Below are 16,030 nucleotides of genomic sequence, written 5' to 3'. Positions count from 1 at the left end.
GAAGACACGGATGTTGAGCTAGCTCCTATGCCTTTAATGCCTGTGCCAGAGTTTACTTCTGTCAGGGATGCACAAGTACCTTTTTTATTGGAATCTTTCCATCCCATGTTACAACAGGTTTTTGACCCTTTGATTCAAAAATTTCTGGTACCAGCCTATATCAAGAAGAATCATAAGGGCAAAAAACAGCTTGTTTTTATTGATGGTGTGGTTTCATCACTGCATCAGTTTTTACAGAGCAACAATTTGAAGCTGGAGGATGCTGTGTTTGATTCTCCTCCAGCTTGATATGTAATATTTTACTTGGCTACCTCATGACTTTTTCTCTGAGGTTTTACTTGTAAAAACTTTTTCCTTGTACTTATTGGTGGGTTTTTACCTCTTTTGGGTTTCCCACACAGAAATATAAAGATTTCACTATTTTTTTATTTTTATTTTTTTAAAGTGTGTGTGTGTGTTATCTGTTTTTCTTTGTGTGTGAGAGAGAGAGAGAGAGAGTATGCCATAAAAGAGAGCAAATTCAAAATTCTGCTCAATGTCACTGTACCAGCATGCAATCCCTATAATAAACTGTTATTGGCCTCAAAAAGCTCCAAAATCTGCCAAATCAGACTGCTAAAAGTAGCAAATGTCTGCAAATCTCTCTCACACTAAGTGGAAAATTGCTTGCAATGCCAAACACATTGTTCTTTGAAAAATTGTAGCCCAATGCCAAAAGTCCCAATTCGTAGAGCAAAATTGAGCCAAAAAGAGGGCAATATCAAGAAAAGCCCCAAATTTGTCTACAAAGTTGTTTCAGGTAATGTACAGAAAATGTCTGAAGATTTGCTTCTGCAGTCTGTCTGCAATGTGCCTACATGGCAACTTATTGTACAATCAGCAAACAGCACGAAAGGTACAAACATAAATTGTACGGCAGTATACAGACAAATTTGCAAAAGTGGCGTACGACAACGAGTACCAGCACTATACGAACTAATTTGCAGGATAGATGTATGGATGACGCAACTGTATGGACAAAATCCATGCTGTGAACGATTATATGGACGAAATCCACGCTGTACAAGTAGCTGATGTAAAGTTGTACGACACAAAGTTGTACGAATGGAAGCTCCTATATGTTGTACGGATGGAAACGCCTATATGGACAGATTGCAGTGCAGTTGCATTTACAGACGGGGGCTTGTCCAATGAAACAACCGATTGTAGCTAGCCCAGCCAATGTTGATGAAGCACCTGATTGCAACTGTTGCAATCAGCGTTGAGACTTGACGCGAGTGCAATGAGGCTGGAGCTGCTCAAATGCAAGCTAAGCTGAGATGAACAGGTCGACCTAAAAGTGTAAGCAAGGGGAGCAAGATGGATCCAGACCAAACTACTCTGATACTACTATTCGGTGTGGGAGCAACAAAATGCAAGAGAGCAAGACTACAGCTGAAGGAACCGAAAGTACATGCAAATGGATAATGAAGAAAGTACAAGAGTGGCCAATATATGGCCCAAAGTCAACTAATTCACTGGGACTAGTCCTAACTAGCGTACAAGGCCATACCAGGGCTAAGTGCTAACAAGAACTATCCCGTTCCCCTGGATCAAACAAATCCAACCACAACAAAAGGATGAGGGAGAGAGCCGAAGTTGAAAATCTCCTAAAAGGACAACCACAGGGGTTGTGCTCCCAAAAGCACTCAAAGAAAGATGGTGTAGATCCATCCTCCCCACAACACTTTTGAGGTGGGAAGACCTTGAGGCCCTTCCAAAGCTCCTCATCTCTAGGATCTCCTATGGGTTGAGTGCTTCCAATCTCATCTTGTAGTTGCTAAAGCTGTCCCTGCTAAGCTAGGCCCGTGGTCTAGAAGAGCTGCCTAGTCATCTTGTCTCCTTGTTATACCCACCGTGCCCGAGAAGAGAACTTAGCTAGATGGATCTAAGTGGCTGGAGATCGAGCCTTACACTCTCATACCAGTCTGCAAGCAGCTGTGAGGTTGGATCCTACCCCAGAGAGTCGCTCTACAGAGGCCAGATCCCGTCTCTGTGCTCTCTCTTGCTCTTGAAGAGAGTGTCGTAAGCGGAGAGCCTAGGACTAGACACCCAAGTAACCCAACCACCCCTAAGGGGCCTCTCTGGCTACTATTAGATCTCTATATTGCTCTTTTTTTTTTTTTTGCAAAGAAAGGAACCTTCTCTTAATCCTTGAAAAAGCTTCATACAAAACAGCAGCCCCAAAGGTGCTGCGTATGGGAAAAACCGATAAAGGTTGAAGGAAGAAACCAGCCTATTCCAGAGAAATCCAACTCACTGCCTAGGGAATCTCTGGTACAAGGGCTAACAGCTAGGTGGGGGGACTATACAACCAGCGAATCCCTCGCGGAGTGAATATGTAGAAAACTCCTGCATGCCAAGCCTTGCGGAAACATGCACGCCTCGCAACAATCACCCTAGAGCCCGGGGTCCCTTGCTCCCAGGGAGAAGAAAGAAAGAAAGAAAGAAATTTTATTAGAATCTTCGGAAGACCCATGGGTCTATGAGACTAAAAGAAAACCTGATACAAATCACAGTAAGGGTGGAGCTACTGAAACGAGCATCATCACCCGTGCTGAATCCTAAGTCTGATCATACATAATCAAATACATCTGGATGTAACAATGAAAAGAAAAGGACTGGAGCGGAGCAGAATCCTCCGTATGTCATGTTGCCTTGGCTAGTGCATAGCCGGTGATGGGACGTTGGCACCCGTCAAGGGATGCCGTGTGTCTCGGTCTCCTGGACGAGGCTCGACACAAGACCAGAGCCACCGTGACTCCCGTGGGACGTATCCCGGGTCTAAACAATGACGGGAGGTCCCCCAGAGTGATCTGTGTGTCCCCTCCATGTCTCGTGTGTCGTGCTGCGATCGTCGGGTCGAGGTCTCTGTCACGTCTGCGGCTAGAGACTGGACGATCAATGTTACTCGATGGGAAGAACTCTGTGATCCTGCTCTAAGAGGTGTCTGATGATGTGGCCAAGCCCCGTCACCTGAGTAAGTGCTCTCTGTGTCGGACCCCCTCGTGAATGAAGGCCGCGAGGCATCTCTGAACTGGGTAGGCAAGGAATCTGGAAAGGAGCCCGGAAGAGGCAGTGGTAGTGACCTCGGATCTCGTAGTACACTGGGCACCTAAAAATGTGTGGCACGATCGCAATGGTGGGTAGGAGTACCGGAGGGGCATCTAAACTGTACTGAAAAGGAGGTATCCTATCGATGTGGAACCCTAGTCTCACAAACCATCTGTGAGTCCGTGCATACCAGCAGAGAGGGTGTAAATGATATCCTGCGAGATGGCGACCAAGGTAGCCGAGGGTGGAACCAGATGCTCACCCATCACCAGACTACAGCGAGCAACCCAAATGTTCCACGCCGTGACACTAGCTACTACCTCCCACACACTATCCTCCAGAGGGGAATGAGGATCCAGGCTAGCAAGAGAAACCCGCCGCGTGGAGCTCTATCCTCTGAATGCTCTGACCCTGTATGCGGTAAGTGGGAGAGACCTCATCAATCTAAAAGGCGTGACCTCCCTCAGTCAACCAAGCCACCAACCCCCAAGTGTGGTCTCTCTGAAGGCTCTGCATGCGGGTCATAATCCTGAGGGCTCCCATCTAGATCCTCAACGCGCTACGACAGCTCCAAAGGCAGTAAGGGATCATCCCCGGAATTCCAGCAGAGCAAGAGTGACACTATCCCTCCACCCGCATCTGCTCCAACCCCGGGCCTATGGGCAAGCCTCTGTGGACGGCCAGCCAAAAGAAGTAGGAGATCTTCCTCGGCCGCAAACTAGACATAGGCGTGTCCAAAACCTAGAACAGACCTCCTGGGGCACCCTCTGGGCCACCCAATGCCTCTCCCTCGAAGGGGTCCATGTTGAAGAGTCCATCTGAAGCCTCCTGCCAATCCGCGTGGTATAGGAAAAGAAGGGCACCTCGTCCACCTGCTCCATGAGGCCGACCCTAGAAGGCCATAGCCACTCTCCCAGATCTCACTAGACCTCCCTCAAGGGTCTACCTACCCAAAGTCAAAGGCGCCATCTGGGGGCATCCTGCTCTAGAATGCTGGGAGGATCGATGTGCCACTCCTTCCCCAATCGGCCCACAAATCTGATCATCTGCCAATGAATCCCATCCAGACTCCTGTCCGTCTCTGGGTCTCTTAGTGAGTGCTTGAAGTTGGCCTCTGGGCCCTACACAAAAGAAACCATGCTGATTGCTGCCTCGCTAGATCATTACCCTTTCAAGGGGACCCCAGTCCGAGAAAAACGACCGAACCATCTGATGTCCATCCACATGCGGAGTCCCTCCCACCAAGACTCGGGGATGGTGAGGTCAATCTCCCTCATCTGCTTTCCTGCCCCTCTCATATGCGCTATGGCTCCAAGTCTCACCTCTGCCTCCATGGGTAATCTACTCCATCTGCCAAAGGAGCAAGCCAGGCTGTTGCCCACTGTGCCTATTCGATGTGAGTCCGTCTTCCCAGCATATGTCCATCCTGATCCTTGATCTCCGGGTGCCAAATGAGGGGTTGACGCTCGAACTCCTCTCTAGAACAGGGCTGACCACGGATGAGGCCACCTACTAATCTCTGCCAGACCCTATGTAGGCTCCTCATCATGGGGGAACCCTTCTCCGTAAGGGGGGCCTCTGAGAAGATCCATCTGTGTGGTTGATGCCATTGCCCCCTAGTGCGTCGGGTGTTCCTGAGAAGCCCTCGCTTAATAGAGGAGCTTCCAAGGCTCTGCACCAAGGGTGAGGCCGCACACAACCAACTTGCCCTAGAGGGCTCTGCTCTGCATCTCCACATCAATGATACCCAAGCCTCCCAATGCCTGCGGCATGATCACCATCTACCAAGGACCCGGGCTTTGGTATTCCTCGAGCCGTCCGATCCTGCCCAAAGGAAATTCTGAACCAAACGTCAAAGCTGTCCAATGCACCCTCTATGAAAGCACCAGCAAGAGACAATATACCAAGGCGTGGCAAGAAGGGCCTAGTTTGCCACTAAGGCACGGCTCGCTAGGGAGAGTTTGGCCGATCTCTAGTAGAGAAGCTTGCGCCGAACACTCTCAAGGATCGGGACGATTTGCTGCTCTGCTGTAATATCAATACCCACCTAGCATCCGAGGTATCTCGTCATCTGTCCCCGCGGTATCGAGCGGAAGCCAAAGGCACTCCCCCCACTCTCGAATCTCTTGTGTCTCCTCAGAGGCTGTGAAGAAACCAATGGATTTTGTCCAATTGATCAGTGCACCCGAGGCCTCACAATAAATAGCCAAGGCTCCCCAAACTCTCTCCAAGCTCACTATAGTGCCCTCTACATACAAGGCTATGTCATCTACAAACTCTGAATCTAACAGCTCCTCCTGTCTGATTGGGAGCCTCAACCCTATGAGGCCTGCCACTTGCGATCTCAAGTAGTAGCCCAATGCCTCTGTCACAAAAAGAAAAAGAAAGGGAGCTAGGGGACAGCCCTGGCGGACCAAGCGAGAGAGAGAAAAGGCCTCGCCCATGTGTCCACCGATAAGCATCTGACAAGAGGTCCCCGCATAAAGTGCAAAGACTTCTCTAATCCATCTGTTTGAGAAACCCAACCTCTGCATAGTGCCCTCTAGGAAAGACCACTCCACCCTATCATAATTCTTCTCAAAATCAAAGAGAAGGATGGCCAAAGGCTGTGACTCCTCCCTGGCCCAATCCACTGCCTCCCAGAACCATCTTCGCCCGGACACTCTTGGGTCGGAAGGGCCTTGAGGGCTTCCCAGAGCTAAAGGCTCCTCCAGTCTCCTGCACAACTCCCGCGAGACCACTATCAAAACATGGTCCTAAACTAACTCACGGGCCACAATGCAAGCTATAGCCACCCCCTCTGCCTGAAAGAGCTGGCTGTAGAAATCCGTCGTCAACTCTAGAATCTCATGTGGATCAGTGTGCAAAATGCCCTGCAGATCCCATAATCGGTGTAGTTGCATGCCTGCCGATCGAGATCCAATGGTCTGAAAAGCTGCTTCGTCATCCTATCCCCTTGCTGTACCCATCGGGCCCGGGTGGAGTGGTAGGAAAACTCAGCCTGCCGAACCTCCGTGTCATGGAGCTCAAGGTGCGCACTCTCATATCCATCCCTAAGCCATTGGCATCCTAGATCATGTTCCCTGAGCCTCTTTATGGAGGCGAAGTCTCATCGCAGTGCACGCTCGTGCTCCTGAAGAGCCCTCCTCCGTTTAAGGGCGTGAGACTACACCTCCTCACTGCTCCTCTGAATCGCATCTGCCACCCAAGAAGCCCGGCCGTCACAAGATACTAACTTTGGCTGCTGCCAAATCTCTGCAATAACCTGTTGAATCTCCTCATCTTGCAGTAGGTCCTCTGGAATGCAGACCCCCTTTTGGGGAAGACCACGGCGGGGCTGCTCTAGGTATAATATTGCTCGAGAGTGGTCTGACATCGTGGTGCCTACTAGAATCCCTATAGAGACGCCTCTGTGGAGTGCCCAGTCCCCAACGTAGAAGCGATCCAGCCTCTTAAGCAATCCATCATGTCTCCTCTAACCGAATGAGAAGAGGAGGCTGCCACGGATCTTGCTGAGCTCTCGCTCTCTCCACAGGTCTCTGCCACTGATCATGAAGATGAATTGTTTCCATGTGCTCCACTCTGCTGCTGGCATCTCAGAGAAGGTGGCTACCCCCTACTTGTCCTCCCCAAACTCGACATGACCGTGACCCGGTGCCTGTGACTCGACAGCTCAGACAAAGCGTCGACACACAAATCACACTTGGGGACATCCCCTCCATGTTTAGAGTCGGGTCTCGCCCGACAGGGATCACAGTAGCCCTGGTTAGACGCAGAGCTATGACCAGGAGACATGCCAGGGCTGCACCATTGAATGGCCGACAGCACTCTATCGCCGATTTCATGCCCCCATTGCCACACCCACCCTGATGTCTTGATGGTGATGATGATGATGAGATAATCGACTACCAACATGACATGACTATGTTGTACTTAGGATTTAGTACTGACATTCTGCATATTTTGCATTTTCATTGGTGTGGATGCTCGTTTAGTAGCTCCACCACCACAGCTCGTTTGTACCAGGTTTTTCACAGTCTCATAGACCCATCAGTCTTCCGAAGACTATAATAAACTTTCTTTCTTTCTTTCTGTCAGCCCCTTGCCTCTCTCATCCCTTAGTCAGCCCTCTCTTAACCCCCTGCCCTCTATTAGTCCTCTGTCAGCCCTTACCCTCTCTCAGCTCTTCTGATCCCTGAATCCTTCTCAGCCCTCTATCATCCCCTTTTCCCCTCTGTCAGCTCTCTCTCAACCCTGCCCACCCTTCATTCTCAGCCCTCTCTCCCATCCTTCTCTCAGTCGCCTCTCACCCCCTTTGCCTATCAGCCCTCTCACGCCTCCTTCCTTTACCCCTGCCCTCTTCCAAGACTCAGCCCCTTTCATTGTCAACCCTCCTTCTCAAGTCTCAGCCCCCTCTCATTCCCTTTCTCAGCCCCCTCATCCTTTATACATGTCATGTGAATATTTTCTCTCCCCTTATTTCCTTTTTTTTAACCATTTAAAAACGTAATTTTTTTAGAAGCTGGCACCTTAAAATTTTAGAAGTAAAATTATTTCGAAGCATGAAACTGTCGAAGCTTCTTGCTCAAAGCCCTGTTGCTAAGATACATAGGAAAATAAATAACAACATTGTACAGCAAAGAGCTGCACAAAGAGACACAGAAAAAGCTGATTCTCTGCCATAGAATAACAAACTCATAACCAGCTTAGCAAGATGCAATAGATCGTACCAAAGATTCTGTGTTGACACCTGTTTCTGGATCCCAAGTCCTTATTGAATGATCCCAGGAAGCTGAAAGGATGGCATCTCTCTCCCTCCAAATGACAGCTGAAACACACTGTGTGTGTCCCTCAAGTGTAGCAATTGATCCAGCCTGCTTCAAATCATGAGCACCCGGATAAGTGAATACAAAAAGATTAAAAGTACACCTCTAGGATGATTTACCATTGTTTTAGAAAAACCGTGTCCCACCTGGATCTCTTGTGTCTCAGTGGAATTTTCAGGCCCATCTAGTTTTCTCTTCTTATTATGTACACCTTCATCCTCGGTGCCTAGATCTTCTGTGACTTTCCACAGCTTTAATGAGCAATCCCAAGATCCTGAGCAAACCTGAAGCAGCACCTTAATTACTTCAGCTTCCATACAAGAAGTTGCACACAAGGACAAACAACGAAGAGAGCTGTCAAACTCCAAAGGAATCTAATGAAGCAGCAGCAAACATTCCATGAGCTTGAAAACCTCAGCCTTATCAAAAGAATGTAATCCAACTCCCAATGGTACCCAAACTGTCATGTAAAACCAAATCTGAAAGTGCAGCTTGTACCCTCGTTTAGTTGCCCAAAAGGTTACAAGCCATGAGTTCTATCTTGCAAAACAAGAAAGCAGTGTGCATTATCACCTCAACATGTAATCACATACGCACACGTATCCACGTAATCAAACATAACATGTATATAAAGGTCCTCATTCTGAGATTTTATCAGAGCTTGGAAGATCAGCAGTGTCACTGATGATGAAGGCTAGCATTTGGCATGTCTTCAGACTAGATTCTAACAAGTCAAGTCCCATCAAAGTCTTCAAACGTATGAGAGCACTTCTTGACTCTCACCAGCCTACAAGTGCCCTTATCCTCTCTTTCACATGCTCACCTCATGGCAACCCACAAATGTACTTGGACTGCCAACATCCGATGCCTGGTTAGGTGAAATTCTGTGTGTTTTGTAGGAGCACACACTTGTATCTTTGAGTCTTTGGATATACCAAGTCTTGCAATGCTGAAATATCTTCTGCCTAATCCTAAGATCCGTTAGAAGTGCAGCGGAAATGAACGGAAGAAAAAAAGAGGGATAGCACGCCTCACACACACACACTAAGAAGGAGAGAAAGAGGAGAGAGGCACAAGAGAATTGCAAGAGATCTCTGGAGAAAACCCTGCTACAACTGGGGGAAAACCTCACATGCTCAAGAGCTCAGACAAACAGCTCAACAACCACGAGAAAACGAGGCACGGAGAGAGGAAGAACAACTCCAGACCTCTGCCCTAGAACTGCTCCTGAGGTGCACACTGGGCTGGCTCTGCCGCTCCAGCAAGCACTGCACTGAAGGGAGAAGCATCTTCCAAATCAGTATTGGGCAGAAGCAATTGCCACTGTAAACTACTTGCATAATTGACTTTCGACCAAACCGATTCAGGGTATGACACCTTATGGAGCATTTACTCGTTACAAGCCACGGATTGGGCATCTCCACATATTTGGTTGCATAGCGTATGCCCACATACATGAGGATCATCGCAAAAAGTGGCGGGCATACCCACAACACACGCCCTCACTCTCTACCCTAGCCTCACTCACTAGGCGGGCACACCCACAAGCAAGGCCCTCTCTCTTTAGGTGACATTAGGAGATGTTGACCTCCAACAAGATCATGGTTCTAAAGTCATAAATCTCAGGTACACAACTCAATCTTCTCATCAACCAAAAGGTAAAAAGTACATTGTGAACCTATACCTTTAAGAACCTACTTGCACCCTACTTGCACCGGAGGCAGTATCAGTTGGATTATTGTTCCAGGATCCTCTGTTGGAGTCATGTACCAGTACTAGTACTTGGATTGCTGTACCAGTTGACCAAGTGTACCATTACCAGACCAGAGGAATGTACCTAGCACCTGTGGCCTGAGAGCAACAGTTCCAGGTTTCCAGTGATCGTGCTGAGGCGGTTCGAGCCACGAGGGGGCTTCTTCAACTGTATCTATGGCGGTCTTCAGCAGTGGAGCATCACACAATGGATTCCTTCAGTTGTTCCAATGGCACACCCAGCTCCCTGGCGACTCTGTTCCATCCAAGAGCTGAGAGGGGGTGTCTTGTCAGTGTGCCCGCCCAGTGAGTGAGGATAGCATAGAGAGTGAGGGCATGTGTTGTGGGTTTGCCCGCCCCCGTGAGAGTAGGTTTGGAGTGGCTGTCCGGGGCCTCTTCATGGAGGTTCCAAGAGGGGTGTGGAGGAGTGTGGCCAGATCTGCCCTGAGGGGTTGCACGGATGTGCCCTTATAGGCACCCCACGTTAGGGCTGGAGAGCAGAGGGTGGGCCAACCTGTAGATCGGGCACCTTGGCTAGAGACAGCCCCTTTTTTTTTTTTGGGGGGGGGGGCTGGGGGGGATGCCCTCTTCATAGGGCCATGTGCAGCCCTAGCAGCGGGTCGGCCCTACAGCAGGGTGGTCGGCCCCCTCTAGATCAGCCGACTCGGCAGGGGGGCTGCCTATATATAGCCCCCCATTCTCATTGTTTTCTGCACTTCTCACAGGTGTACCCTTCAAGCAGGCAGATCTGCCTCAGAGGTGGCTGGGACAAAGACACACTCAAAAGCCGGGACACTCTAAAAGGCATGTCTGAGACCACATCAAGAAGCCAATAACATAACTCTTGAAGAACCAACTCCACCCAATCAAAAGGCACAAAGGTGTTGGAATGGTCACCTCCCCATCTGTAAGCCCCCATACGAGGAGAGCATGGGGGACGTAGACCTGGAGATATTGGGGATGTCACATGGGCAGCACATGAGCTGCCATGTGAGCAGCTGTCAAAGCAAAAAGACGGGCGTACGGCCTGCAACAGGGCCCTGTGAAGGGCGCGCTGATGTCAGCTGATGTACAGACCTGTACAGCGCTGCACATGTGGCTGGAGAGAGCCTGGCAGAGGGCAGGAGCACATGGCACAGCATGGCAGGGCAAGGGCGCCTGCAAGAAGGGTCTGTTGATGGCGGAACAGTTGCAGCCATCCAGCCCTAGAAGGACCCAAGGGTAGGGCCCTATATGGGCTGCCCTTAGGGCCTGGCAAAAGCCTAAGAGAGCCGCCCTAGGTCGGCCAATCAAGGGCTGCCTGGAGGTCGGTTTACAGACTATAAAGTCGGGTAGGGAGGGGCAGTCTGGTCGGCCCACATTCCCCTAACAGGTCGGTTTTTGCCAGCCCCTTGGGGCCTATATAAAGAGGCCATTGGGCCTCATTCATTCATCACTTGGAGCAGCCCTCATGTCAGCAGACAGGAGCAGAAAAGGGGGAGCCTTAGGCCTACATTCAAGAGGACAAGGTGACCTAGGAGAAGCTGCAGACTGAGCTAGAGAGGCAGCCCACCTAGCTTCCGGACAGCAAGGTGGAAGGGATCTAGACAAAGAGAGTCTACATATGCTTGAGGTGGAGCACACAGGCTCAGAGATCTAGAAGTGTCAGGCTTGTGGTAGAAGGACCTTTTGGTATTGTATCCTGTCCTAGTTTCTGGACGGACGGAAATATAAAGTGTTGCTTCTATATTTGTCTCTGAGCATTGTCTATTTACTCGCTTGCACATCTATGCACCTAAGTTAAGAAGTTTGTGATTCCAGACCCCACATCACACTGTGTGAGCTCCTGGGCATTACTATCAGTCTTCCGCTTTGCGTACCCTCTGTTGGGTCATTTCTAACATGGTATCAGAGCCCAAATAGGACGCTCACAGGTGTGGGAGCCTGAAGGCAGGGACCTTGCTGAAGGACGACCCTAATTCAGACGCTCTTGGGAATTGACTTCCACGACTGGAGAATTGTGCCCTTGTGAGAAGGAAGGTGACTCAGGTTCAGTCAAGTGCATTCAGAGTTTTGGTCTACTAAAAATTGAGTTTGGTTGACTTTGCTGTGTGATATAACAGCAAAGATGTCGACCTCTATAGCCTCTTCAACCCCTGCTCTCCCTTCCTCCTCCCCCAGTTTTCTCTCATTCACTATCCCTAACTTCGGAGAGTCTGGGAAACTAGACGGGCCCAACTACCCGATCTGGAAGGTGAAAATTTGGAGCCATTTAGTAGCTTGGAAGTTGTGGAAATTGACAACGGGAATGGAGGCGAAGCCGGAGGACATGGTGGACAAGCAAGGGAAGATAGTCACGGCAGTAGACAGAAAGGAGCTCAAAGCTTGGGAAGATAGAGATGCCCATGCCTTGGCATTAATCATAGGGACTACGGCAGACTCTGTTCTTCCACATATCCAAATGACCGAGACGTCAGTAGAGGCGTGGGTCACTCTGAAGGATCTATACAGACAACACCTCCTGGATTTTCCTTCTTCAGCATCAACTCTACAATCTTGATATGGAAGAAGGAGATACGGTACATAGCCACTTGACGAAGGTCAAGGTGGTGAGGGATCAACTGGCGGCAGTTGTTTGGTCAAAAGGTGGACTCATGCCATTTGGCCTTGATGGTACTGAAGAGGCTACCTCGGAGTTTCAAGAGCTTTGTTACGACCGTGACAGCAAGACAGAGGACCAAACCTCTAACGTTTGAGGAGTTGGGTCCATTACTGCTACAGGAGGAAGCTCGGGAGAAGCTCTACAACGACGACAAAGACAACAAGGCAATGCTGGCGAAGGATTACGCTGGCAAAGGAAAGAGCAAGCCTAACGGTGACAAGTCCAAGAAAGACGACTCTGACGACGAGGAGACTTCGAAGAGGAAGCAGAAGAAGTAGTGCTTCTACTGTGATACGCCAAGACATTTTGCAAAGGACTGCAGAAAGAAAAAGGCGGATCGGAAAAACAAAAAGGGGGTCCGACTCAGATTCAGAGGGAGAGGCTAAAGCAAATGTGGTAATCAAAGAGTTGTTCCTAGTGACATCACCGAGTGTTACCGAGGTCAGATATGTTAACCAAGAAATCACAGTGAGGATGTCTGACATAGAGATGTGGGTCGATGAGGAGTCAGATGCCTTTGTGAAGGTGAAGGACAGCATGGAGCGCTTGGTACCTTCCAGGTGCATGGCTATTGACACTAACAAGAGGGTGGATTCCATGGAGGGCCCTGGGGTCTCATGGTCAGATGGATGCTGTACTTCAGAAGGGGACAGTATAGGATTACACAAACTCTTAGTGGGTGCCTTGATGAGGTACAGGGTTTGCTTTCAGAGCAAACACACAGGCAGTACCACAGTTTGGTATGTACTTGATATTTTGCATTTGAGCCTTTATAGCATGCTGTGGAGAGACTCTGCTCTTCATTTTTCTCAAGAGATACGAGATTGGAAGGAATTGGTCTTCTTCGAAGGCAGAAGGGGAAGTATTGGTGCTTCTTCAAATCTCGGACGCAGATTGCTAGAAGGTGATGGACAAAGAGTACTGAAGCCAAAAGAGTACCTGCTTGAGAACTCAGCGAGAGATCATGGTCCAGGTTATTTGGAAATATTCATTGGTTGCAGATCTTGCCAAAGGAAGGACGGGTTGAAACAGACCATCAAAGCATAGTGCCTCGAAGACTCCAGGTTGTTCACTCATTATGAGGGGGACAACTGGAAGATCGTGACTGCTGGATTGCTCAAGTTCAAAGGTAGGAACGTGACTGAAGATGGTGGTGCCAGGAGGTGCTACCAGAGATGGACCTGTGTACCAGGATGTGTTGGAATTATATCTATAATTCAGCAGTGACCAATGTAATATAATAAGTTAGTTAGGGGCACTTTTCCCTCCTTTAGAGGTTTTTCCCCCTAACTGCAGTTAGTTCACTAACTATGGTTAGTGACTACTAAGGTTTTGTCACTATGACAAAACCTTATCTACACTACTTTGTGTTGTACTCTTTACACACTCTATTGAGCAACTACTGCTTCCTAGCTTACGACTCTCTCACACTCTCTTGCTCTCATTCTCTCTATAACCTTCATTTGGTATCAGAGCGGGTTCAAGACCCTCGGGCCACCAGCTCCCTCAACGTTCTCTCCCTGCTACAACTCGTCCGTACAGTCCGTACGACTGTACGGAATCCGACGTACCATCGCCGTACAGTCCGTACGGATTTCGCCGTACAGTCCGTACGGATTTCGCCGTACGCCGTACGAATTCCGCTGTCCGTACAGTTTTCGCCGTCCGTACAGATTTTGCCGTACGCCGTGCAGGTTCCGCCGTCCGTACAATTTTCGCCGTACATCATCGCCATCCTGCTTCCGTACAGTTTTGCTTTTCGACTGTACCTGCGTCATCAGTACCGTACGGTCTGTTCCGTACTGACCGTACAGTTCGTACTGACCGTACAGTCCTTGCTTCTGTCAGCTGTACAATCTGTACTTGCAGATCGACACCAGTTGCCTTAAGCCACAGGTGTTTTTGGACAGGCTCATCTTGCAGGAAACCACAAATTGGGGCAGTTATTTTCTGGGAGTACATTTGGGGCTTTTACAGACAGATCTGCAGATCTAGTCTGAAATTTGGGGCTTTTGTTCAAAAATTGCAGATTTGGGGCTTTTAGTAATTTTGCCCCTTTCTGGCTGCAATTTCTAGCCACAAATTGGGGCTTTTGAGTTGAGAGAGCATTTTTTGGAGTATTTAGTACATACTGCCTTTATTGGAGTGTTTGGAACACTTTTGGCAAATTTTGGAGAGTGTTTTATGCTTGGACAGATTTCTGACAGCTCAAGTGCAGAAATCTAAGTTGCATATACAGCCCGTGCTTGGGTGTGGTTTTTGGGAGTTGTGCATTCTATTCCCAGTAAGGGAATTCAACTTTGTATCTGCTTCAATTCCTTTTTCAGATATGGCCCATCAAAATCAGAATGATTTTCAGTTCGGTGGTCTTTCTCAGGAAGACAAATTGGATGGTACCAACTACTCCCTCTGGAGTTTCATGGTACGTAATATTCTGATTTCTCGCAATTTATGGGATTATGTCAATGGGGATGAAATCCGACCAGCAGATATTGCACCTGCTACCCCTCCTCACCAAGGAGGTGGAAGAGGTCGTACACAAGGTGCAGCTGCAGGACAAGTTGTTGGTGCAGCTACAGTTAATACTCCTGAGCAAAAGAGATGGGATTCACGAGATGCCTTAGCCTTGTCTTGCATCTCTCTTTCAGTGAAAAGATCAATCATTCCGCATATCCGGTCGTGTAAGACCTCCAGGGCAGCGTGGGATATTTTGGAAAGCATGTATGCAGCACGGAATGATGCCAGAGTATCTTTTTTAAAAAGAGAATTGAGCAATACACATATGGAGGAGGGTGACTCCATGTCAGCCCACCTCACTAAGCTACAGGATCTCAGAGAGCAGTTGTTAAATATAGATGAAATTATTCCTGATTCAGAGATGATTACAACCACTCTGAATTCTCTTCCTGAGTCTTATCTCAGCTTTCATACTTCGCTGAATTTATCATTGAGGGGGGGTGCAAATCCTCTTTCTTTTCATGAGCTGATAGGACTTCTGCTTCAGGAAGAGCAGACCAGGAAAAATTTGGCTTCACGAGCAGGTGAACAAGCCATGCTCTCAAAATTCAAATCAAAAACAAAGGGACAGGCAAAAACAGCAGCAAATCAGCCTTCCAGTGGGTCAGGACAGCCTTCACAAAAGGCTAAAAGTGATACAAGCAAGCCCAAAAAGAAGGGTTTTTGTCACTACTGCAAAAAGCCAGGTCATCACATAGCAGAATGCAGGAAAAGGATTGCAAAGGAAAAGAAAAACAGCTCAGGAATGGCTGTTTCAGATTCAGCCCCTTGTGCATCTGACAGTGGGGATGCTGCAGCCAACTTTGTTGGTCAAGATTATGCCTTTTTATCTTGCATTTCTGATTCTAGGTTGGCTGTTCCAGATGCTCGGGATAGTACAGCTTCATTCAGTGATGATACATATGCATTTTTGACTTGCAGTTTTGACTCTCCTTCAGATGCATCTGCTTTCAGTGTTGATGAAACACTGAACACATGGTATTTTGACAGCGGTGCATCCAAGCACATCACTTCGAGGAAGTGTCTCTTTACTTCCTTGCATCCACCCCCTGTTGGTAAGAAAGTCACTTGTGCCAACAACTCCTCATATTCAGTACGTGGCACAGGAGAAGTTGAGCTCACTGCAATTGATGGCTCAATTTTCAGACTTTCTGATGTTTTATATGTGCCTGGCATAACCAAAAATCTCCTTTCAGTGTCC

The 16,030-nt window shown here is 48.6% G+C and overlaps 1 protein-coding gene across 4 annotated transcripts in view; it reads right to left on the bottom strand.

The window, feature by feature from the left end:
* Positions 1-16,030, bottom strand: part of LOC147905803 (Transducin/WD40 repeat-like superfamily protein) — a 375,013-nt gene that overhangs the window by 323,267 nt on the left and 35,716 nt on the right. For all 4 annotated transcript variants that reach the window (XM_087374759.1, XM_087374768.1, XM_087374750.1 and 1 more), the window contains exons 8-9: positions 8,066-8,203; positions 7,824-7,967 (exon numbers count right to left, since the gene is read on the bottom strand). In XM_087374759.1, the coding sequence (XP_087230885.1) occupies positions 7,824-7,967; positions 8,066-8,203 (282 nt within the window). The remainder of the gene's footprint in view (positions 1-7,823; positions 7,968-8,065; positions 8,204-16,030) is intronic.

Source organism: Dipteris shenzhenensis, chromosome 1 (assembly GCF_047967505.1).
Source record: "Dipteris shenzhenensis isolate YYH24624 ecotype China chromosome 1, Dip_SZ_1.0, whole genome shotgun sequence".
NCBI classification, from domain to species: domain Eukaryota; kingdom Viridiplantae; phylum Streptophyta; class Polypodiopsida; order Gleicheniales; family Dipteridaceae; genus Dipteris; species Dipteris shenzhenensis.
Note: the sequence above shows the minus strand (reverse complement) of the source record. Positions and strands in the feature narration are given on the sequence as shown.